Source organism: Periplaneta americana, chromosome 11 (assembly GCF_040183065.1).
Source record: "Periplaneta americana isolate PAMFEO1 chromosome 11, P.americana_PAMFEO1_priV1, whole genome shotgun sequence".
NCBI lineage: Eukaryota > Metazoa > Arthropoda > Insecta > Blattodea > Blattidae > Periplaneta > Periplaneta americana.
The window spans coordinates 132495435-132522999 of NC_091127.1; the positions used below are offsets into that span (position 1 = coordinate 132495435).

The 27565-nt window shown below is 37.2% G+C and overlaps 1 protein-coding gene across 1 annotated transcript in view; it reads right to left on the bottom strand.

The window, feature by feature from the left end:
- The window catches only part of LOC138709337 (uncharacterized), a 439964-nt gene that overhangs the window by 315562 nt on the left and 96837 nt on the right, over positions 1-27565 (bottom strand). The window contains exons 2-8 of the mRNA XM_069840036.1: positions 25237-25455; positions 21161-21402; positions 15876-16084; positions 13755-13831; positions 8762-8955; positions 7048-7208; positions 2083-2251 (exon numbers count right to left, since the gene is read on the bottom strand). Of these exons, the coding sequence (XP_069696137.1) occupies positions 2083-2251; positions 7048-7208; positions 8762-8955; positions 13755-13831; positions 15876-16084; positions 21161-21402; positions 25237-25252 (1068 nt within the window). The 5' untranslated portion in view covers positions 25253-25455. The remainder of the gene's footprint in view (positions 1-2082; positions 2252-7047; positions 7209-8761; positions 8956-13754; positions 13832-15875; positions 16085-21160; positions 21403-25236; positions 25456-27565) is intronic.

Here is a 27565-nt window from a genome sequence, read left to right on the forward strand (position 1 = left end):
GATTTTCATAAACCTAACAAAGCCAACATTAGGTAGATTTTCATGAACCTAACAAAACCAACATCAGGTAGATTTTCATGAACCTAAAAAAGCCAAAATTAGGTAGATTTTCATGAACCTAACAAAGCCAACATCAGGTAGATTTTCATGAACCTAACAAAGCCAACATTAAGGGCTAAGCTATTCGATCATGTTAAGCACCCTATGCTTGGATTTGCTTCTTTACATAAGATTTTACGAGACCTAATACGAGTATAGTTGATGTGAGGAGGGAAATCGAAGAAGAGCTTCTGATAAAATATCATCTTGAAAGGTTTTATATATTATTTTAACGTACCGAAGTACATATGATACTTCCATGCAGATATTCTGCGTCATCATACGAAGTAAGAGTAATGGAACGGAGAAAAATTCTCTCCGGAGCCAGGATTTGAACCCGGGTTTTCAGCTCTACGTTCTGATGCTTTATCCACTAAGCCACACCGGATACCACCCCGGCGTCGGACAGAATTGTCTCAGATTAAGCTCCAACTCTTGGGTTCCCTCTAGTGGCCGCCCTCTGCACTATATAATAGATGTCAATGAACGTAGGACCGAAGTCCACACATGTCTGAGGTGCACTCGTTATGAGTGACTAGTTGGCCGGGATCCGACGGAATAAGCGCCGTCTTAAATCACGAAGTGATTTACGCACATCATATATATTATTTTAATGTACCGAAGTATATATGACACTTCCATGCAGATATTCTGCGTCATCATACGATGTAAGAGTAATGGAACGGAAAAAATTCTCTCCGGAGCCAGGATTTGAACCCGGATTTTCAGCTCTACGTGCTGATGCTTTATCCACTAAGCCACACCGGATACCACCCCGGCGTCGGACAGAATTGTCTCAGATTATGCTCCAACTCTTGGGTTCCCTCTAGTGGCCGCCCTCTGCACTACGTCATAGATGTCTATGAACGTAGGACCGAAGTCCACAAATAATATATATTATATGCGTAAATCACTTCGTGATTTAAGACGGCGCTTATTCCGTCGGATCCCGGCCAACTAGTCACTCATAACGAGTGCACCTAAGACATGTGTGGACTTCGGTCCTACGTTCATAGACATCTATGACGTAGTGCAGAGGTCGGCCACTAGAGGGAACCCAAGATTTGGAGCTTAATCTGAGACAATTCTGTCCGACGCCGGGGTGGTATCCGGTGTGGCTTAGTGGATAAAGCATCAGCACGTAGAGCTGAAAACCCGGGTTCAAATCCCGACGCCGGAGAGAATTTTTCTCCGTTACATTACTCTTGAAAGGTTTTGTTATAATAATGACAACGATGCAATTCTCGAGAAGTTTCGAAAGTTATATACATGGACGCAGTTATTGTTAAGTTATTCCGTATTGTAATGTATAGTACAAGTAACGTTTCGTTAGTTATTCAAAATCATACATTATATAACAACTGCTGTCGTGAAATAATTTTATTACATTTATAAAAGAAATATGTCAACACATGTGCTAAGAGTTATTTCATCTCCACTTTATAATGATCATTTTGTTCACCTCTGTCTTTTCGTCGCTGCTATCTGTACAGCAATACTGCAGCCAGATAGCACGCGAATGATTCGAAGGTCGTTCACGCGCTATTTCTTATACATCCCTAGCATGCTATATTCACTTCTAATAATATTTTACTTTTACAAAAATCAGTATATGAAACTTATAGCTATACATTTTCTTTCCAAGTGTCTTATAATATCAGCTCAAAATATCCTCCTTTAGCATGAATACGATATTAAGCAATTCATTTCTGCAAATTATTTCTCGTATCGATGTTCACATAGAGATTGAAATGCAAAATAATTTATGCTCTCAGTTTATCTCTATGTGTTCATCATACAGCACTTCAACTTCGTCCCTGAGCTCCTGTGGGATTTATGGTAAATAAAACGACTTTGAGATTCGTTTCGTCCAAAGACTTCCATATGGTTTATCTGTAATTTTATTATACCGTTACCATCTCCACATCGATCTGCCTGTTCTCAATAGCCTATTCTATAAAAAATGTATGAATACCAACACACCATGTCCTCCACACCAAAGTAGTTGTGTATGTAGAGAAAATTCTTCCACATGTTGTTCTGACAGAGATCCCCGTGGTGTTTTATCACCTGGTTCCACAAAGGACCCGACCCCATGTGATTCAGAATGTACGTGCTGAACAAAACGATGGCCAGATTGTTTGGGGTTATCCTGAAACAAGGTCAGCGAATCTAAATACAGGACTAAGTAAATATGAAAGTTGGTGGCATCAGATGACACATACTTTTTCAGTGTACTCATTATAATATAGCAATCAATATAACTATTACATTAAGTAGGGGTATAGTCTTATTTGTCTTATATTTACGTATCTAACGTTCAGAATTCAACAAAATCGTCCTGTTCACCATTCCATTGATTAAGCAAGATTCTGTAAAATAATAATTATAATAATAATAATAATAATAATAATAATAATAATAATGCTAATAATAATAATAATATCAAATAAAATATCTTCATCCAGGTCAAGTCCATCTACATTTTAAGAAAAAATGATGGTCAGTTTTCAAATGTTTCTCTTTCTGAAGCATACCTCAGCTATAGCTATACATACCACAGATATGTTATCCTGTGAATGAATAACATACCTCAGCTATAGCTATACATTCCACAGATATGTTATCCTGTGAATGAATAGCATACCTCAGCTATAGCTATACATTCCACAGATATGTTATCCTGTGAATGAATAACATACCTCAGCTATAGCTATACATTCCACAGATATGTTATCCTGTGAATGAATAATATACCTCAGCTATAGCTATACATTCCACAGATATGTTATCCTGTGAAGGAATAACATACCTCAGCTATAGCTATACATTCCACAGATATGTTATCCTGTGAACGAATAACATACCTCAGCTATAGCTATACATTCCACAGATACGTTATCCTGTGAATGAATAACATACCTCAGCTATAGCTATACATTCCACAGATATGTTATCCTGTGAATGAATAACATACCTCAGCTATAGCTATACATACCACAGATATGTTGTCCTGTGAATGAATAACATACCTCAGCTATAGCTATACATTCCACAGATATGTTATCCTGTGAATGAATAACATACCTCAGCTATAGCTATACATACCACAGATATGTTATCCTGTGAATGAATAACATACCTCAGCTATAGCTATACATTCCACAGATATGTTATCCTGTGAATGAATAACATACCTCAGCTATAGCTATACATTCCACAGATATGTTATCCTGTGAATGAATAACATACCTCAGCTATAGCTATACATACCACAGATATGTTGTCCTGTGAATGAATAACATACCTCAGCTATAGCTATACATTCCACAGATATGTTATCCTGTGAATGAATAACATACCTCAGCTATAGCTATACATACCACAGATATGTTGTCCTGTGAATGAATAACATACCTCAGCTATAGCTATACATTCCACAGATATGTTATCCTGTGAATGAATAACATACCTCAGCTATAGCTATACATACCACAGATATGTTATCCTGTGAATGAATAACATACCTCAGCTATAGCTATACATTCCACAGATATGTTATCCTGTGAATGAATAACATACCTCAGCTATAGCTATACATACCACAGATATGTTATCCTGTGAATGAATAACCCAGAGACTAGGATATTAAACAGCATTTTCATAAAACTCACAAGAGACACTGAGATATTCAACAGCGTTTTCATAAAACTCACAAGAGACACTGAGATATTTAACAGCATTTTCATAAAACTCACAAGAGACACTGAGATATTCAACAGCATTTTCAACATGGATTTTACACCGATAGGTCTACCACAACAAATCTAATTAATTTTACACAAAAGGCATTTAATACATTACATAATCGCAAGAGACACTGAGATATTCAACAGCGTTTTCATAAAACTCACAAGAGACACTGAGATATTCAACAGCATTTTCAACATGGATTTTACACCGATAGGTCTACCACAACAAATCTAATTAATTTTACACAAAAGGCATTTAATACATTACATAATCGCAGAAATTTAGACGTGATATACCTTGATTTTTCCAAAGCGTTTGATAAAATTGACCATAAAATTTTAATTAATATACTTTCAAGTTTTGGATTATCTTATTCATATTTACAGTTAATACCGTCATATCTTACAAACAGGCAGCAGTATGTTTCATTCAATCAAGTAAAATCAAAACCATTCACAGTAACTTCAGGTGTACCCCAGGGATCTATTCTTGGTCAATGACTTACCTAAACAGATTTTGCACACTAAATGTTTACTATATGCTGATGATGTTAAATTGTATAAAGTCATTGACAAACAACAAGACGTTTTTGATCTACAGCATGATTTGGACAGACTATATAGATGGAGTATCGATAATTTTCTTCTGTTAAATCTTAATAAATGTTGCTTTATGACATATCTAAAAATAAGACAGTTCCTCAAAATTCGTATGAAATTAATGGTGTGAAGTTACCTAGAGTAGAATCATTTAAGGATTTGGATATTTATTTTACACACAACTTATGTTTTAAAATGCACTTAAATCAAGCGGTAATTGATGCATATAGAAAATTAGGATTTATAATCAGAAATACAAAAGAATTAAAAAATATAAATATTATTGATACTCTCTATAAAACTATGGTTAAAAGTAAGCTAGAGTATGCGTCTGTAATATGGTCAACTCAGTTCCAGTCCCATCAGATGCAAATAGAAAGGATACAGAAAAGATTTTTACGTTATTTATATTTTTAAAAATATCACGTATCGTCTTATGACAAGCAAATTTCATATAATCAGTTACTTTTTTAATTTAATTATAAAACTTTAAAATCTCGACGATTAATAAATAGCCAAATTTTACTCTATAAGACTGTTAATGGTATATTGAATAACTGTGATTTTCTTAAATTCCTTCAGTTCAATGTAAAAAGAACAGAATTACGTCATAGGCAACCTTTTATTATTCCTATTCCTAGAACTGTTTTCTTCAAGAACTCTCCAGTGTTGTTATGTGTAATACTTACAACTCTCTGTCTTTAAACTGTGATTCTCAATTGGATTTCAGTTTAACAATTGACAAATTTCATACAATATTAAGAAGCATTGTATTTCCTTAGATATTTAAATTATGAAGAAGTGTATTATAATGTTTTTACTCAAGTTTTTAAATAATTTTGCATTATTATATTGACATTTGGCACTATATATTAACTGTAATATTATAATATTCTAGCATCTACTACCATTATGTATTTTCTTTCTTTTGTTTGTGTTGTTCGTTTTATTGTATTTTTTCTCTCTTATTATGTATTTTGTGTATACATCTGTGTAAGCCACCTGTAATTGGAAGCCTGCTTCTGTTGGTGGTGGATTTAAAATAAAAATAAAAATAAACTCACAAGAGACACTGAGATATTCAACAGCATTTTCATAAAACTCACAAGAGACACTGAGATATTCTGTTTTAGAATAAGTACCATCTTCTTCTAACGTAGCCGAAGGTGGATCTAGGGCATTTCGTAACCGGAAATTTCGTCACAGTTATAGTTTGTCACCTACTTTTTGTCATTAGTTTTTTGGTCATCAAATAGGCTACATTTTGTCATGTTTCTTGTCACTCAGGAGATCTTGATACTGAGGGAATTTCGTCACCAAAATAATATAGCAAATTACATTTACGTTGTTTTTATTATGAGTGCTAAACCATTACTGTATAATTATTTTAATATCCTTTATTAATATGTACTTTGAAGTTGCATACACTCATCCTGTTTTTATGGAGTTTCAAACAAAATTTCCACTGAAGTTGTGACCTATGGCACATAAGTAGCCAAGGACGTTATCTTCTGTTCTATAGGCTCCATACATATCGAAAATTAGTGCAATTCTGTTATCTAAGGTCGTGTATTTCTTTTTTTTTTTCTCGGTGGAGACTGACTTGCTTCTAATTTCTCAATGTCCTGATGTATCCTTGCAGTCTTCTCCTGTAGCACCTGAAGGACATGGTAAAAGGAGGGCTGTGCTTTGTCCATTGAAGTATTGAGACGTCTATGCCACGCTTCGCAAGTATTTATTTACTGGGCACATTTTCCTTCGTACAAATGTAGCAATTGCAAGTATGTATCATTTTATATAGGAATCATCAAGGGAAGCAACACGAAGGGCGGAAAATTGTGGTGGCGAATAGTGATGAGGAAATTAAATTGGTGACAAAATATGGTAGTGACAAAAGTGATTTGGTGACAAAATATTGCAGTGGCGAAATATATGTGACGAAATCACCGGGTGATAAAAAATCGGTGACAAAAATTCCGGATCCTGCTAAAAGTTGCTTAATTTATGATGAAATAAATTGATTTTCTTTCTTGTAGTTCAATCTTTCTGTTAATCCTCATAACGATATAGAAGACTCAATTGCAGTTACGTCCCCACTTTCAGTTTTGATTATGGCATCATGAAGAAGAAACAAAGTTGCATTACGAAAATTCATCCACAGCATGCCTAAGGGTCATAAACCATATTACAAGTAACATTGAAAATCTGGGGAATCTGAGGATACATAATATAATCCGGGAACATTCTGGGGAAGAATTTTGTCTGGGGATAAAAGCAAAATTCGGGAACCGTCCCCGGGAAACGGGAACGACTGGTAACCTTACCAAATAGGCCTGTAATAACTATTTATATACTTACCTGAGATAAAGATTATTATAATTTATTCTATTATATCTTCGTTCATAGTAAAGAAAGATCAGAACAAAATACAATTACTGTAAAAATAATAGTCATGTCATACACATTAAGTCCATGTATATTTTTAACTTCCCTCTCTAATCAAGTTTCCTTACAAAAGGCTATCAAAATAATATAAGTCCAAGACCTGTCTTATTTCCGTTTTCACTACGAGACCAGTTTCCGTAACGATTCATACCTCAAGTAGCGGGCTAGGAATTTGTCCCATAGTGGAAGCCTCTTGCTCCTGTCAAGTTCCCTCAGGAAACTGATTGATGTCAGAAGTCCGCTCAACAATATGAATGAGTCTGTGTAGATAACCGAAGTCCTTCCAATCATAGACCAGATATGCGAGAACGTCTGAAACAAAGTTATTGTTACACGGGTGAAGAGTGAACTACAGTATATGCTAACATCTTCATACTAACCTGTCACACAGTTTTGAGAGTTTATTCTTTGAAATAACATCTGTTTGTGAAACGTCTCAAACGTAATTTTTAAAAGCTGGAGATCTGAGATAAATTTCCGGCGAGTCTAAATGGAAACTGTATAAAGTTTCCTAGAGGTACAATCAATTCCGCTGTCATCATTTCGCCGTCTCTCTCCAATTCACTAGTGACTGCTGCAGTCAAACATATCCTTCAGGAGACCTACTTCGTGTGATTCCTTCTGCGCAAAATATACTAAAGCACTAATCACGACAATGCTAGGAGTTAACGCCTTGCTCCTGTATCCAAAGCTTACAATATGGGCAGATCACAATCATATAAATTTCATTTTGTGACTTTAAAGTCCCAAATAGTTAAATTTGTAACTATTTAATCAAGAACAGCAGCTATTCTCGGACCACGAACAGTTAAAACATTAGGGAGCTTAGGTAGAGTGCAGTACGTTAACCTTTTCTCTTTGTCAGTTCATGAATGGGATGGGCACATCTGTATATGCCGCGCCACCGTTTTTGACATGTGAAATAAGTAATGGAAACCTTAAGTGCGAGTGTCTTACCTTTGTAGTAGTCTATGGGCGATAAAGCTGACAATTGTGATCGGCAGATTGTTGATGTGACGTATATTTAGGAGGAGGTACCGTTCTCAGCTGCAGTGGCAACAGAAACTTACTGACTGGACACTGTACTCAAGGACACGCCATAGGAACGCTAGCATAGGGAAAGTTAAGTGCGAGTATCTTACTTTTACCGCAGTCTGGACAGTAAGACTGACAACAAACTGTGGTTGGCAGATGGTGTGATGTGTATAGGAGGTGGTACCATTCTCAGCTACACTATCAACAGATTCTCGCAGACTGTACATTGTACTCAAGGACACGCGCTAGAAACGCTGGCGTCAGCAATAATAAGGATTGTAAACGCACAAAACAGTGGTGCCGTACTTAATGTAACGTGAGTGCTTTATGGAGGCCATGGGATAAATATAAGACTTTAAATAGAAGTGATAACCAATCTGTTTATCTTAAAATTGTCAGAATATTCTGCTTCATACAAAATAACTATTATTTTAAATAATGACTCATTAATTTTAATAAAAGTTATTATATTCAATATACATAAAAATAGGATATCAATTCGTAGATATTGTTACGAATAGGGCTGAAAAAAGTATTGATTATAGGCTACGCTGCGTCGTACGTAGAGCTCTGTGTTTACAATATGCTTGTATGCACGCGCGACTGATTACGATTCGGTGTCAGAAATGTTGACAACGTGTACTTCCGTCAAAACTTCAAATATATTCTTTACAACAACAGATCTCCATCTCTTGTAACGTTACTCTGTACATATGATACGCATACTATGTATTATTTTATTTTATCAATTGTGTAGAATAAATTCTGATGTCGCGATAAGACCAATTGGTTAAAGTGTGATGGATTTCTCCGGAATTCAGGTGTCCTACCTCTGCCATGTAGGTTCTGTTGGCGAAGGGACTGAAGTACAAAATAACGGATTTATGAAACACGAGTAGGGCGAAGGCATTCAGAGCACGGATCCCGTGAACGCAAGGAATGTCGTGCTGGTCCGGGTTTGTGTTCAGCAGCGTCCGCCAGTTCTTCCTCAGCGAGAACGCCTTCACCAGCGCCACAGACTTCACTGCGAACAGACAACATTCAAATTTTACAGGCATGTTATATATGTACCGATAAGATTAGAAAATAAGAGTTTATCGAGTGTTTGCCATCTAAAAAGCTTATCAACTGCTAAGTGAAATGTATTCACCAAATTAGCATAATGTGTATAACAATGTTACATACTGTAGATGAACGTTTTCGGCAAAAGTTTTGCCAACTTCAGATCATTTTGGTATAAATGTAGCAATATATGAACACATTACTGGATAAGAATACAAACAATGTCAAAAATTAAAATAGTTACATATAAATAGAATAATTATTTTACTTGATAAGTTGTTAAAAATATAACAATAAAGCAATGAAGAAGATTAGCTTCCATTAATGTATTGTATGACAAATGGTACGGGGTCATCATTTTGTTTTTACTAACAAATCTAATATTAATCTAGGTACACCTTTGGATTAACGGTTGAGAACCGCAAACACTATGTTACCCACTTCCACGATCGGAGTTTGATGATACTGGCGTAAAATACATACAAATAACTTTACTAGATATAGGAGGAAAGAAAAGTAGTGCATCCATTTACGTAAACTAGGAACTATTATGATTTTCAGTTTGATAATTTTCGTTAGGTTTTTATTTACTCAAAATACAGTACAGTATTAACAATAAGTGCTTTTACTCACTAACTGAGCTATCCAGGCGGTCGTATTCATTATGCAATGTATAATATACTGTCTACAGCATATTAGCATACAATTTGGCGAGTGCATTTAAATTGAAAAATAATCAAACTCTGGATATTTAAACAAATTGTTTAAAATGATGGCCGTTCATTTCTATACGGGCTTCAGTTCTTTCACATCGAAAACGTTTTTAAGCATATCTTCTGAAATTGAATAAATTGCTTGTAATTCTTTAATCCTTCTATTGTTATAGGATGTGTAACAAACACAACTTACTTTTTTACAGTAACCACAAAAGAAATAATGCAAAGCATCAGTCGACATGGGAGCCATAATCCTGTGCCTCTTGAAATAGTAATTCCGTACCTACTCTAAAACAAAGTACCTTACTTTCGTATTGTAATAGCTTCACTTCTACCCGATTCGCACAGATAAATTTACTCAGATTGCTGTCTACTGTCCGTCCAAGTAGTTATATCGCAGGGGCGTAGAAAGGGGGAATCATGTTACAGTTACCTAACAAGGCTCTTTTATTTAAATTATTTTAAACAGTTGTATAATATTACCTAGACGTCCAATTCCTGATAGTAAATGTTTTCAGAAAACAGCTAAGACAACCCAGCCACTAGTCTTTATAGATGGGCCAGTAGAAACTGATGTTGTAAACAAGGAAGCGACGTAACCAAACGGATACAGTACCTGTGCGAAAATATGATTCTATAATGAATGCACTTTATTCACTGGAAAATACGACCAAATTTCTGGAACATTCTATACCCACTCACTCACTCAGTAATGCATACTGTGGCCGAAAGGCGACTTTGACTGCATATGCGGCCTTGGGTGGAAGTTTACTAGTAGAAGGGGTGGGAGTGAAGTACATTAAAAAACTCAGTTACAATAAAAATTGAAGTAAAAATAAAACGATGTCCCTCTATTATAGCTACAGCGACATCATTTTATTTTTACTAAAATTTTAATATTAACCTGGCTATACCTTTAGAGAACCGGAAACACCGTTCGCTACCCCCTTCCACGGCTGGAGTTCGATGATACTGGCGTAAAACACAAAGAAATCACTTTAGTAGGTATAGGAGGAAAGAAAAGTAGTTCATCCATTTACGTAAACTAAGAAATATCGCGATTTTGAGTTCGATAAATTTCATTGGGTTTTTTTAATCAAAATGCAGTACTGTATTAACAATAAGTGTTTTTACTCACGAACTGAGTTATCCATGCGAACGTATTCATTATGCAGTGTATATTATACTGTCTACATCACATTAGCGTACAATATAGAGAATGAAATTAAATTGAAAAATAATCATAATATGGATATTTAAACACATATTTGAAAATGGTAGCCGTTCATTTCGATACAGGCTTCAGTTCTTTTGTGCCTATTATCGCACTATACACTATTGCATCTAATTCCAATTGCCAGTTTCGTCCTTCGTAATAGTAACTCATGTTGAAATAATTCTGTACCTACTCTATAAAAGAGTACCTTACGTACGGTACTGTAAATTCAATCTTCACTTCTGCCCGACCTGCATAGATAAAATTACTCAGACATCCTATCTACTGTCCGTCCAAGTGGTTATGCCGCAGGATCGTAGAAAGGGTGGAAATCACGTGACAGTTAATTACTTAACGAGGCCCTGTTATTTAAGTTATTTTAAACAGTTGTATAATATTACGTAAACGTCCAATTCCTAACAGAAATCAATGTTTTCAGAAAAGAGCTAAGACAGCCCAGCTTTTACAGAGGGGCGTGCAGAAGCAGGTGGGGGAAATCGGGATGCGACGTAGGCAAATGGACAGTACCTGTACGAAAATATGATTCAATATTGAAATCTCTTTCGTCACTGGAAAACGCGAACATATTTCTGGAACGTACTACACTCACTAACTCAGTGCTGTTTACTATATACGGCCTTGATTCTGTCTGGAGGACAGTTGGAACTTCATTAGTAGAAGGGGTGGGAGTACTCAGGTACAATAAAAATTGAAGTAAAAATAAAATGATGTCCCTGTATTTGTGTATGTGGCACATTTGTTGGCTCTTATAACTGAAGTTAATAACATAGTTTTCCATAAGGAATATCGTTGCAAGTTGTGTAAATCAACCAGAACATATGCAATTGCAAATATTCAAACGAAAAAGAATTACTATTGTGCTTAGCTATTATCAACATAGTGTTGAAAGCTGCGAAGTTATATCGTTGAATGATGCGGCCGGCTTGATGGACACAAGCAGGAAGTGTCCGCGAAGGTATTACGTCACAAGAGGAAGGTTGAGTGAAAGAAATTGGTGGGTGGGGGTTGGAAGGAACTGATTACGGAGGTTTGTAAATATTGATAAATTTAAATAAATTAAACGAAGGATTGTGTACGTTTCAAATTTGTTCGTTAAGAAGTGATGTCCTCAACATTTATAATCCCATTTCAGTCAGAGCTTTGACCTTCTCTTCCCATCTAATTTTAACTCTAAAAAGAAATTTTAGTAATTTATGCAGACTGCTAGCGTTTGAAAGACCATTCTTTTTTTATATGCCACTATAGCGTTTATTTTTTAAAAATCTTTATCCATCCAACAATTTCTCAAATCATTCGTTGCCGCACAATTTAAAGCTATATGCACTGCGTCTTCCGCTAGTCCTCATAACGGACATTTATCTTTCTCTACGTTCCCTCTCTTATCCTTGAGCCTCCAGATACCTAATCTCCACCATGCCATTCCTGTTCTCTGTTCCCTTGAATTTAATCTAATATATTCTTCCTGTTCCCAAAACGTTTTAACATCCCTATAGTATTTTAGTGATCCTAGGTCCTTAGAATTACGAAAAATATCTCATTTCGAAATTTCATTTGTTCTCTCTTTTGCTATCCCTCCAATAGTCTTGAATAGATCAATATAATAATTCGTAGCACGACAACTCAGAGAACATCAAAGGAGGCACTGGAGTAGCTCAGTCGACAGAGGTGCTTACCAACTGATCCGGAGCTGTGCTTGGGCGTTACGTCGGTTCGATTCCCGCTTGGGCTGATTATGGTTGGTTTTTATCGAGATTTTTCCAAACCTTAATGCTAATGTTAGGTAATCTACGGCGAATCTATGGCCTCATCTCGCCAAATACTATCTCATCGTCACTAATTTCATCGACACTAAAATAATCTAGTAGTTGAAACAGCGTCGTTAAATAACCTACTAAAAAAAGACCAAAGGCGATTAGTAAACTACTGACCACATGTTCACATGCTTCAGGAGAGGTGCACAATCATGTAACCAGTACGGTGGTAACGTGTGGTCAGAAAGATAATTCAGCAGCCGGTATAGGTGCAGTACGAAATCGGATTACGCCCTTTAATGCAACTCTCCAAATTCATTACGATATTGGGTGGAATGTGAATCATAACTTTCATTGTAGCATAGTTAACCGGTGCAATAACTATCATTGGACAGGTTTGCAGATGAAAAACAAAGAAATGCGAGAACTGCAAATATGAAAAAACATATGTTCAGAAAACTTCAGAGATCAATACTAGATTGTCCCATTTAGACAATCACACGCAGCGGGACAATTGATCAAGTGATCTGCATTACCTCAAGATCATCGTTTGAGACAACATAGAACAAACACAGTAGTTCAGAAGTAGTACGAATATAGGCAATTCGTTTTCTCGTGAAACGTACTTGCACATAAGGGGAAGAAAAAAGTGGACTGAGAAGCTTCCCTCCCTCACTATGCTTTCACTTGCAGATAGCTAGTAACTTACCCCCAACACAAGGTCTTTATGTTGAGCTACGACGCACGCTTGCATTTGGTTCCATGAGATAACCAATAATAATCTATAGTAGTAATATTTTATTTAACGACACTGTCAACTGCATAGGTTATTCAGCGCTGAATTTCAATGTGGGCCAAAATTTGCTAAGAAATTTCGTCTTAAGTGTGTTTTCCGTATGTAACGAAACTTCTCGACATATTAAATCGAAGTGTTAAAAGAGTATCAAATAGACTGAGACCATTTCAGAATGGTCAATGACTTAGTTGTAGAGTGTCCTGCATTAAGAAACAACTAACTATATTGTACGACAAATAAAATTTGAAAATCATGTCTTACCATCGCTTTGTTTCTCTTTATCCCCATCGATACACGTTCCTGCCAAAATGAGGCCAAGAAGACACATGAATATAAGTCTGTAAAAGAAAAAATTCATTTATGTAATGAAATATCTCTTTACGGAATCATTACATCAGAATAAGTGATCCCGATTTGTTTATTTATCTTTGATTTTCAGCTACAGAATTCTTTTAAGAACTATTACATGCTAATAGGACGGTATATAGGAAATGGTGAAATGAAAGTGATAAAGGTAACAGACGAACTTGAAGGAATATGGCCTGCTACCATTTCTTCTGCTATAAATCTGTTAGATCTGCTCATAATCGAACCTGGATCGCATTGGGAAGAAATGTCCTCTGACAGGAAATGTTAAATGTTAACGACGCTCGCAACTGCAGAGGTTATATCAGCGTCACCGGATGTGCCGGAATTTTGTCCCGCAGGTGCTCTTTTACATGCAAGTAAATCTACTGACATGAGCCTGTCCCATTTAAGCACACTTAAATGCCATCGACCTGGCCCGGGATCGAACCCGCAATCTTGGGCATAGAAGGCCAGCGCTATACCAACTCGCCAACCAGGTCGACCTCTGACAGGATTTGTAAGACATTATGATTTGTCACTATAAAGTTAATCTTCAGGAGAAGATAGTGCTATAACGCAATTAGGCTTTCTATTATACTGGTGATAAAAATAGTTCAGATTTGAGAAGAAATAGCAGTATGATTTCAGAACGATCGGGAGCACTGACAGGAAACCTACCCGAACACCACCTTATTCCATTACAAATTCACTTTGATTACCATGTTTGTCACTTACGCTCTCGAGTGTGGAAAAGTGATGCTCTCATATACGAGTATCAACTGAAAATCTAAAAATTTAAATGCACATATTTATCCAAGTATTTTTTTTTTCGGTTAATAACCAGTGTCAAAAATAATTCTTTGACGTGTAACGTATATATTCGGTGAAGATGAAGAGAAAACGTGAAAGGATTTGGTGGAGTGATTTCTTACGCTGCCCTCACTCGACTTTTGTTTGCCTTGAAAATCCTTACATCATATGCGATAAACTGAACGAGATAATGCAAGCCACGGGTACAGCAGTGTGACGTCAGCAGCAGTGATGGGCAAGATTCATTTGCTCATATTCTGAAAACCATGGTTTTCAGTACAGTCATCAGATCCCTGTTGCCTACAATAACTGAAAAAAAATTCAGTGCCCCCTCAAGTATTATTTTACTAAGGTCTCAAAAATCGTTCCTTATAAATGCTGTTTGCATCTGTTGGAGTTCTTTTGAAACACATTTCAATAAATATTCAATTGCATAGCTATTTGCCGCATGTAACTGTCTATTATATTCAGCTCCTCATTCGAACTGTGTGACGACACAGATGTAATTCGTGTGCTTCTGCGTTGTTTAAACCAGGAATGCAAAATCAGCAGCTGAAGAAATGCATGAAGTGGAAGGTTGAAAGGGTTGTCAATAGTGGGACTGCATCAAAATACTTCAAGTGATTCAATGATGGACGGTCTAAGCCTTGAAGACAATCTCGCCCAGGAAGCTCCCTTATTCTAGAGAATGAGGCTAAATACTCAATCACACACACACACACACAAATATATCAAATTGGCCATTCCCATGTTATGAAATGGTAACGTAAAAAGAGAATGACCACCAGGGTCTCCACACTTGAAAATTAATTTCTGATAACGACTGCTACTTGAAAGTACAGTTGCAAGCTATTATTCCAAGCAATTCTGTAAGGGTTATAACGTGACTTCTTTTGCAGTCGCTAGATGGCAGCATAGTGAAATTGATAAAAGTTGTTATATTGAAATTCCATTAAGCTGATCAATCTGTTATATGTGATCAGGGGCTAAGTCCATAAAACTGGAAGAGCAGTCACTAGCGAGTAGCAGTGAATTGACAGCAAGTCTTGGCGTTTCTAGGTCCATAGTTCGTCGCCATCTCCACATATTTGAGATTGTGTCTAAATGGCGAAAATTACATCAGTATGAACTGATCGTAGCACAGATATGGGAAAAAAAGAACTTTTGAGATGACCTAGTACTTACATGTTAATACGTTTTATTGTTGTTATAAAATAGCCTTACACAGTGAGTTTTGTTCCCGTGGAGAAGGATCGCGAGCCTTGGATGTAGCACAGGTCAGGGTCCACTTTGAGGCTGTATGATACATCTGCGTCTCCTATCAGGGCCTCGAGGGATTCTGTCAAGGAAACCGTCAGATCCTCCGACGAACAGGATGCTGGGATGCAGAACCCCCAAGTCATTGTCGTGAATCTCGCGAGACGATGTCCAGGCTGCAAGAACATCAATATCATCATGATTTATATTAGCCTTCTTCAAATTTCCATTAAATATAGAACAGAGCTATAACTGTTATGTCACGAAGGTTGGATATACCTTGGTTATAATGTAAAAAACCGAGGAAGATATTCTACTCTCTGGAGACTTTACAAATTAATAAATTCAATTGAATATCGACGACTGGGGATTGAAGGCAAGAAATCATAGACAAGCAAAAAGAGATTGGCCGGTGGTTTCATTGTGAGACACTATAGGCTATTGCAATACTAATATTCCTCCTGGAAAGATAAGTAATAAAACGTAAGAGACTCAGAATCTTTGTGATAATAATTCTCTTATTATACATACACATTGCATTCCATTCAGGGTGAATTTTATTATGAGTCAACAGGGAATTACTTACCAATATAAAAATATGATGTAAATTTTGCCATAACAAACCTTGTGTTGGTCTGTTGTTGCAGAATACGAAAAGGGGGAAGAACTAAATCTCAAATGTAGAGAGTGGAAAATAAGAAACCATGTGCTGAGGTATTTTTAAGATAGTTTTAGCTATTTGCTTGTAGATAACACTAAAATATATTTTTTAGAAAATTGCTAGTGGGTCTCCAATTTATTCTATGTCTAAAAATTCTTGCACGTCTTACAATAACATTTTCTTCATCACTAAACAAGGAATCTATTTCTACATGATTATTTTCAAAATAAACTGTATAAAACTTAGATGTAACTTAGTTTTAAAGATAAGCAAGCTGGGACATAATCGGTTATAATTATTTGGCACCGATGAGCCTACTCATAAACGAGGAAATATTTATTTCCTTATTATTCATACGGCACCTTGACATTTTAATGGCGAAAGTTTAATTTTCATTTTCATCTAGATTCTATCCTGCAAGCCAGTAACTCTAATTTGTTAATGATTACCTTGCGCCAGGTGAGACGAAGGCTGTCTTTAGTTCCAGTCTATAATTACTCTCTCAAAGATCAGAGTCTTTGGGATGCTGCGCAACAAACTACCACCCATACTACACGATTATTTGTGTCTGACGTGGCAGTAATGTGGCCAATTCGAAACGAAATTATGACTTGACACCAGAAACAGGGCTGTAATATTACTTATGGCCTATGTCCCTCACGCCGTTCAGAAGATGTGCTCACGTATTCAGTCAGGCGAGTACTGTAGACAAAACAAGAAGACATTCTGGAGGTGCTAGAGTGTTTTTATTTCTGGGAGTCCTAGAGTGTTTTATATAAAAAAAAGCAATATGTATCTTTTTTCTGGCAATAAAGTATTATTAACCGAGCGGGCTAGAGGCGTGGTAGAGGGCTGGCCTCGCATTCGGGAGGTCCGGGGTTCGATCCCAGGGGTCGGCAATTCTGAGGTTTTCCATGGTTTCCTCAGTTATTTCCAGGCAAATGCCGGGATTGTACCTCTTGAAAGTCCGGCCATGGACGGCGATCCTTCCTTTAATCCTTTCATATGTGTGAGTGAATGATGTGTAATGTCTTAAATGTTTGTGCTGTATCGAAGGTGGCCCTGGCATTGAGCTGATCCCTCATCCGGGGAGGCCCTCCATGTCCTTGTGTGGTCAAAAAAGTATGTATGTATGTGATCCATAGCTTAATACCTCTCCCGACAGGTCGTGGCCCTATAAGGCCCGGGTGGCGTAGGTCGTGTAAATGCACCTAGAAGGGAGAAGTTAAACTGAATGAATGAAAGAAAGAAAGAAAGAAAGAAAGAAAGAAAGAAAGAAAGAAAGAAAGAAAGAAAGTATTAGTATATTAATTAAACTGGGTCGTATCTTTCTTGTGGATGTTGCCAATTATTGTATCGCTGGTTCTTAGTTAAGAGAATGCGCTCTTTCAGTGTGATTGCGTCTACCATTTAAACTATGGTTTTTCTGAACCTACGCGATGGATGCGAGTTGTGAGATGGAAGGCCCGTCTCGCACAAATCCGGACTACACGAGAGATAGTGGTTTCTATGGCTACGAGATGCGAGCTCTGCGCACCTCACAGCTATAGAAACCACTCACTATGTCTCGTGTAAACCGGATTTGTGCGAGGTGAGCCTTGTACCTCACACCTCGCATGCGTCGGTTCGGAAGAACGAAGGCTGTAGGCCACATAAATACGTACATAAAAATCATTCTGCATTCGTTTAAGTAATTTAATTGAAAGAGGCTATTTTTTTTTGGCCGAATATCCGATAACCAAATTCTTACGACTGAATTTCGTGTTTTTATAGTATAGACGGAACAATCAATTCGCGTTGTATATCAGAATGTTGTTTATGTTTCCCGTGATGGTCTTACATGAAAAATGAATATAATATCGATTAAATTCCAACAACCATAGTAACAATAGAAGAGATAAAAGCAGAGTCATGCACAAGCAAGGCAGCTGTGATATATGAGTTCAATAAAAGCTCAATACTACGATGGCAGACGAGCGAATGCCTATAATTTTATGCGTAGTTTGCACAAGCGAAAGCAACACAAGAAACCATAAATAGAAAGTGGCACGCTCATAAATCACTCTGATCTTTTAGATCTAGCTTTTTATGATCGTGAAGAATGCATAAACACGTTCTGAAATCGTTACAACGGGATTTTACTAATAACAATCAGTCATTTCTAGATCTAATTTAAGAATTAAGTTAATTATAATTATTACATTAGTCAAAACTAGAATTTCCTAAGGAGACATAGTTATTTCTAGATGTAACTGAATTACATAAGTGAAAACTAGAATTTCCGAAAGAGCTTTGTTAGAACTAAAATTTCCTAGAAACTTCGGGTTTTGACGGATTTCGCTTTCTGACTGTAACACATACACGAAACCCCTTGTTTAAGCGTTGTATATAGAGAAGAATATGGCTGCCCTTCTAATAGCTGTTCGCATCGATTGTCATTTTATGATGATGGTTGCCTTGTAACCACAGAAGAACAAACCAAAGAACTGAAGCAGTAATTAGGAGAGGGAGAGATCGATTTATTAGCGAAATGATATCTCCATATTTTTGTTACATGTATTCGCGGGGATGTTCTGGCGACGTGGTTAGAATTAGCTTCCCACGCAGATGGTTCACATCCTCTCGTCACTTGTCAGAATCGGACAGATTTATGGCCACCTTGGGCAGGGTTTTGCATAGACACTCTTTCAAGCGTAAAGCCAAAGTTGGACTGGACCCGTGGGAAAGATACTGTCAAGCTTGGGTTTTCCAAAGAACGGGGGTTCTCGAAATATCTACTAGCTAATTTGATGTCATGGGAAATCCAAAGTCTAAATTTAGAGATGACGTATTTCGCGCCCAATGAGAAGAGATCTTGGTTCAGCTTATGAGGTCACTTTGGACCAATAGAGAATAGATTTTAGGCCGGTTGAGTGACGTAGTTTTTAGCCAATAGGATAGTTAGTTTTAGCGTAGGATAGGTTTTTATAAATAAGGGTGACGGGGAGCGGAGATCATCACAACATCTCATCGTGTCGGCGGCCCTACATACAGGGCACAATCACAACTTCTTATCGTGTCGGCGGCCCTACATACAGGGCACAATCACAACTTCTTATCGTGTCGGCGGCCCTACATACAGGGCACAAACACAACTTCTTATCGTGTCGGCGGCCCTACATACAGGGCACAATAACTACTTCGCTTCGTGTCGACAGGACAACTACTACTTCGTTTTGTGTCGACAGGACTACGACTTCTTTTCGTGTCGACGGCACGACACACTGAGTTTTTTTGGTGTCGGCGGCCCAACTTAATAGTATTTCTTCCGGCGAGGACTCGATAGATAGAACGTTGTCATCGGTGAGACTACTCGTCAACGTTTAGGAGCTTCGATCATAGTGTACTGGGCAGAGTATTGAATTTATAGTATCGGATAGAGCTTATTCGGAGCTGCCATAGAGTCGATACAGAAGTGCGACCAACGATTGAATTATAAGTCAGCCGGAAATACATACTCTAGGGTTTACCAAGTGAATACGACAATAAACTTATAGTTTTGGAGTTTACACTGCCTTTTATATAAGTAGCCGGCTTGGTAATATTCCTGACATCATCCTACACCACAACCGTACCTCGGCTACCCTGAGTGAATCTCACGCAACACCAAAAACACCCACCCTCAGAACACAGAATAATTAAAAATATAAGTTATTGCTGTAGCTCTGCAACTTGACCAAAATATAGCGTGGTAATCGATCAGGCCTAGTTGTACTATCGATACTTAGCACAGCACACTAGCGCGCACTATCGGGTGCAATAAAGGACATCAGATATTCTATTACCTTTCGTATTGAAGTAGTAATAACTATGACGTAACTGTGTAACAGTTGTACTGTTATACACGACATATGTAGTCATTATTAGCAAGGAATTTACACACGACTTATAAAATTTATAAATTATGTTTTATTTAACGACGCTCGCAACTGCCAAGGTTATATCAGTGTCGTCGGTGTGACGGAATTTTGTCCCGCAGGAGTTCTTTTACATACCACTAAATCTAATGACATGTTCCTGTCACATTTAAGCACACATAAATGCCATCGACCTGAGCCGGAATCGAACCCGAAACCTCGGGCACAGAAGGCCAGCGCTATACCGTGTGCGCCACCGAGGGCGACCTCACAACTTATAAACGAGCTATTCTTTATGTATGCTAAGTATAAGACAGTTAAACGTCTATATAATACGTTTTATTAGTGACACCGTTTATTTATTTGGGGTATTAAATGATAACAAAGTGACAGTAGTTTATGTATCCATTCTTCCCGTGGCTGATGATAAAACCAATTAACAGCTACAAGTTCAGAGATTTGAACATCCTTTACATTGTACGTATACAGTAACTGGGATAGAAGTAGAGGTCGGGGATTTGTTTTGCTTGAGTGGAGGTACTGTTGCCTGGGTCTATGCAAGGTGCAATGTCGCTTAGGATACTGAATGAACTATACGATATGATATGAAATGATAGTCCTTCACGTCGATGAAGAACGTGACCATGTCGTTAACAAGGGAAACAAGTTAGAAGGATGAAGTGATCAACACTTACATCGTGCACGGTGCTAACGACAGGACGGTGGGAATGCAGCAGATCGTCCACCTCCTGCAGGACACCATTCCTCGTCCTGCTTGCATTGCCCAGGTCCAAGTCGAGGGCCGCGAGACAGTAGCGGCCTGCCAGACGCCGCCCCTGTACCAGCGCCGCTACGCCCAGACACTGGTCGAAGTCTCCATACTGGTTCACATTGCCGCTGAGCGCACCCGATCCCAGCCGCGCCGACGAGTCAATCACTGCACAGCCAGTCAGATTTGTTATGGACAAAGACTGTCATTCAATGCTGCATTATTTTTAGCTCAAATTTTCCCGAACGGCAAACTAAGAATTTCTCTAATTCTGACAGTAAGGACTTTAAGTTTTTTTTCTTTTAAATTCTTCGGGCAACCGTAAACTATTGAGAAGATGTGTTACTTGAAACTTTTTGTTTTTATTGCTGGTGAAATTAGAGTCTACAAAAAAAACTAATAACATTTCTAACATTCAATCAGATGTTCTTCAGGTAAGATGGATTTGAGTCATTCCACGTCAAATAGCACAGCAATAAAACACGACCTTCTCGTAAATGGTCGATTTTTTTTTCATAAATTCCAGACATCAAATAAGGAGACCCGTATTGTTTTATTTCCACAATTATTAATTATTTGTGTAGTTATGACTATTTGAAATTACGCAAATTATGCGCGCACTGTTACATAAACTCACTTGAAACTCTGTGTCTACATATAATTGAGATTTGCGGTTTGGCGCATTTGAAAGACTAAATACAACACTTTTTATTACTTTAGGCCTATCACAAATAAATTTAAAATTTGGCCTAATTTTTTAATAATTTATTTTTCAAAGCAAAATTACTATATTAAATAGCCCAGTTAAAAAAACTGAAAAAATATAGGCTTCTTCCCTGATGTATTATCTGTAAACTATTGCATTTAGAAATGTGGGATCTGCACAAATACATTTGTAACAATTTATTTTCCGGAGGCATGCACGAGCTCGCGGCAGTAGGCTAGAAGGCTTCCCGCGGAAAGTTATATGCAATGGGGGATTTCGTAAAACTGACGTCGCAAACAAATGCATTCATTCATCAAATGATTAATACCTTAAGGAACAGTAAATATCTTATCTAAAGTCATTTTATTATTGTCAGCTCAGCTAAGAGGGGGAGTCCTTCACAATGCTGTATGTTTATACTGTAATATAGCAAGTGTTTAACGATAGCAAGGCTGGGTAAGGCAGTAAACTTTATGGCAGTAAACAGACGGCAGGAGACAAAATATAGAAGAGAAAAATAATCAGTTAGGGTTTGAATTTCATGGAGTGGCGTGACTTCTATATAACATCAGTGACAGCAAAGATCGCGTAATATATAACAAGTGTTTAAATCCATTTACCTTCCTAATCACGCTTTTAAAAAGAAAAGTACACTAAGACGCGTAAGTCGCGATTTATTGATAAAGCTCAATTTAAAGGAGTCTTTGAATGTGCGAATGTGTGATTCGTTCCGTAAAAAAAAAATTTGTCAAGTTCTGAATAAGTCAGGTGAAGTTATATGTGAAGCTGGTAGTTCTTGTGATATTAATAAACATGAATCAAATGAAAATGCGGACAGAGAAAGTGATTATCCCAGTTCTTCTTCTAGCAGTTCTATGGATACAACGCTAGAAATCAGTATTGTTGAGGAATTAAACAAGAGTTTGATGTCAATAGAATCCCCTATCAAGAAAAGAAAACTACAACAAAAACGATACGGTACCCCCGTGAAAAGTTTCAAAAAGTAAAAGGCTCCCTAGCAAGTAAAGTTTTTCCATGTAGAAAATGCATCGTCATCCCTTCAAAAGTTAGTCATATTTTATTTTTGACGGAATGCAAAGAAAATTTACAACCTGAAAATTGCATAGCTATTGCAGACTTTTCTGAAAATTATTCATTTGTAATACAAGATTCAGTACAAGGTATGCATTGGAACAAATCCCAAGCCAAATAGATTCTTTCGTAGTATATTTCAAAGAAGATACAGAAATTCGTCACAAAAGTATTGTTGTCATCTCAGAAAACATGACACCGATTCCTTTCACTTTTTTTAAATCCGAAGCAATCAATTTCTTAAAGCAAGAATTCAATGATATAAAAAAAATCATCTACTTTTCCGATGGATCAAGTTCACAATACAAAAACAAAAAGAATTTTAAAAATAATTGCTTACATGAAGACGATTATGGAATTGGCACTGAATGATACTTCTTTGCAACGTCGCATGGTAAAGATCCATGTGATGGCATTGGAGGAACTGTTAAAAGACTTGCCACGAGAGCAGCCTATACAAGATCCTATAACAACACCAAAAAAAAAAATGTTTGATTGGTCACAAAAAACATTTCTAACGTGCCATTTATATTTTGTCCATTGAATAAGCACAAAAACCACACTGAAAATTTGCAGGCCAGATACCATAATCTAAAACCAATAACTGGTACATTAAAATTACATTCTTTTATTCTGTTGTCAAAAACTGAATATATATAGTAAAACAATTTTCTTTCGAGTAGGCGAATGAAAATTTAAAGTGTAGTGCGAATGAAAACAAATGTTTCAAAAGCATAATGTACAAATATTTGAAGATATCATAACAAGTAAATTAGCAGTGTTTCCTCGAGTGACTTGATCCATACTGGGTGTAATGTTGCAACATTCACTCGATAATCCAGCGCCGATAAACCTCCCAGCGCGCTTCAACGCTTCCCGTCACTGCTGCTGCACCGACCGCTACACATTTTGTCATAAGTAATTAAATTTCCATTAAACTATTGGAGATCCCATTGTGATTTTTTCTGGAATTATTAAGGATATTTGAGTGCACCTAGTAAGCATTTTTTTAGATTTTTAAAAGGACTATTTCACATTGATATCTAACTTTTAAAAATTGAATCATAAAAAAATATTTGTAATAATTATATTAAAATTAGTTAGTAAATATTTAACAAAAGACAGTACTTTACGCTTTTAAATGCATTTTTTTTTTCAAAAAAAAATTAACATCAATATCCTCAGAAATATGACGCTTTAAATGTTGCATTGTGCGACATTTTTAACGAATTTTAACATGCAATATTTTTAAAACATGTGGACTTAGGAGGAAATAAAAGTACACTTGTTGGTTTATTAGACCCATAGAGTTGGTAAAAAAATATAAACTCAATCAAGGTCAAAAGTTGTATAATTTTGTGCGATTTGACGTGGAATGACTCATTTGAGGGATTTTCTGCCGGTTGAGATCGTTACCCATTTGTGACAACTGCAACGAGTATGAATCCACCAATTTTTTTTATGTAGAATACGTCTTTCCCAGCACCGAGTATGGACACCCGTTCCCGGATTCGTGGTGGAAAAAAAAAATCACAGAATTTCAAATGTTTATTGTAACTTAACAAAATTATGAGCCATAGCTGAATCCTAACGTTAGTAAAGACATGAACCAATGTAAGTAACTTTTGTACCACACCAATGACGAACCTTCTTTTGCTACCGACGCCTAAGTCTAGTATAAAATTAGCTATGCCATTTGGTCTCTCTCAGCAATATCTCAGCACCGAGAGCAGCTGCAGACCTGTGCTACCACTCGTTTTATTTGTAATAGCGAGTTCTGCAGTATTAAAGTGACCATAGTCACGTACGATATATTTTAGTGAGCCACAATGAAAAATTCATAATGACGTCTGTCGGATAAGGTAGCAGTTTAAATTTTTTCTCTGAATTCTTCCATGTACACTGAGATTGTTTGCCCTAACCCAAATAGATAGCGAAACTTAACATAGTCAGTTGATTTGGATTGGAAATGCGCCTAATGGGGGGAGGAGGGTTAATCGATGTGCTAGGTCCAAAAAAACTTAGGATTTGGCTGTTATTTCCCACTCGAGACTTTAAGCATGGTTCACAGACTGCTGGTCTCTCCCACTCGAGACTTGAAGCATGGTTCACAGACTGCTGGTCTCAGAAGTAAAAGACTTCGATACAAAATGAACTATAAATATTCAAGTTTGGATGTTGTAACATTCAAGTCTAATGCTTACTTTTAAGGGCCCACATCTCCAGATGCTGTGCAGCGTCCAGGACAGTTCGGCTCTGCTCGCGACACAGCGAATTGGTCACGCGGGCCGAGGCGGGCACGTGCACCGGCAGCTGCGACACCACGCTCCTTAATAAGCGGGATGTCGCCGCTGTTGCGAAGTCTTCACCCTGAAGAAATCCGCTGTCTGCACGAGATCTGTTCCCAGCTTCGGAGCCATTGTCTGAGACAACACAGTACAAATATGCTGCTGCTTTAGGGAACACATGATACATAAGTGATTCCTAACCGTTTTTGTGTGACAGGTCTAATATTTACTAAAAATTAACTAATACTACAGTAAAACCTCGTTAATCCGGACCCCAATAAACCGGACTTCGCTTAATCCGGACAGGCAAAAAGACTATGAGTTTGGAAAAATTAAAGAACTTTGTTTTAAGATAGAGGAATATTTGCAGAAACAGGGAATTCGCTCTATGCAATATCATGGATCCAAAAAGCCGATATCCCACAACCGTAAGAAACCGAACCAGAGCAAGAAGCCGCGAGACAACGAGCACTTGGCTGACGTCCTGGAAACCTGCGATGACAAGTGAAGATCGGCGAAGTGAGAGTGGGATTATTTATTGTGACGTCGGTAGAGGAGACTGATGCTGTTGTCTGAACACGAAGACAGTAGACAATGCGGAAGTACGCAGTTTATTCATTGATGTGCGACTGGAATGATGACGAAATGATGTATGTTTTTATCGTGTATAATTGATGGAACTTACAACTTTGTTTTAATATGCTGTGTTCATTCAAGAAAATGATCTGTAATTGAACTATAATAAAGGCCATGTGAATTTATTATTATTATTATTATTATTATTATTATTATTATTATTATTATTATTATTATTATTATTATTATTATTATTATTATTTTGAATGAAACTTCTTACAACACATTATTAACATTACAGATAGTGTAACTACATTCATCTTAAACATCGGTGGCGAAAATGCAATCGTGCGCCCAGCCACTGTGTAACCTGCAACGTGCATAGCACCTATGGAGGGAGGCGGACACCCGAAGGGGAAGTGAAGCAACTGTCTGACTTATTAACGATTTTCATTTTCCTTACGTCAAGCACTTAAATATACATATATTTTTTATACAGTACAAGGCTATAAACTAATGTTTAGTACGTGTAACGAAGAAAGAAATGAACAATAAATGAACAATATCACAACCTAAAATTAACTGTCTTCAGAATGTCTCTGCGACAAAGTTTCAAAATCAGGAATTATGTCACTTACTGCCAGTCGTAGTTGATCACGAAGGTATTTGTCTGTCAGTCGTGATCTAAATTTGGTTTTTACTATTTTAATTATTGGAAATAATTTTTCACAAACGTAATTTGTAGCGAACATGGCTTCAACAGACCAAGCGAAAGAACGAAGCTTCGGATATTTATTTTTTGGCAAAGATTTGAAATTTCAACATTTGTCAAGTCCTTACATCTAGATTTTATTTGACATCACATAGTAAATCAGTGAGTTCAAATTGAAGAGCTAACCGCATTATTCGTACATCTGCTGGAAAAGGGTCGACGTACAGAGATGATGATGATGATGATGATGATGATGATGATGATGATGATGATGATGATGATGATAACACTTAACCTTTTAATGTTTCATCAGTAACATGACGTATTATAATGCCGTTTTATGTTATACAACCGTTTTCCTCGTAATACTTGTGAACAAATCATACATTTAATATTCTCATCATATTGACAGCAAAAAAATGCGTCCTCCCATCCTACTTGGAACTTTCGTACATGGTTTCGAGAGAGACATATGCCACTCGCAGGTCAGAGACAAATACAAATGGAACGGAGTTTGACTCCAGTGAGTGAGAAGGTGGGGGTTGGTGGAAGTTAGATGCAAGCGAAATGCACAACTATCACTGCGAGCCACAATGTCTTGCGAGTCACGTTCTCGCCACGGCTGCATTACTTACATTGTTATACAGAACTATTGTAGACACTGTGCCTGTGATAATGAACATTACGAGAATATAGCAGATAGTACGATAGTGCTCGATGGTAAAAGGGCACTGCACATTTAACATACACTGGTCACTCCATAGTAACGTGGCGTTACTGCGGCTCAGGGTATCCGGCAAGCAGAAGTCTGCACTGCGATCCGGCGGTACTGGAGCCTCCAGCAAGGTGCAGGCCGCAGCTGTGAAGAGAGCCAAGCAACACAGCAGCGAGGTCGTCGTCGGCATCCTGTGTTATATCACCACGCGGAGCACCCGCCTCTTTATATAAACGTACGCG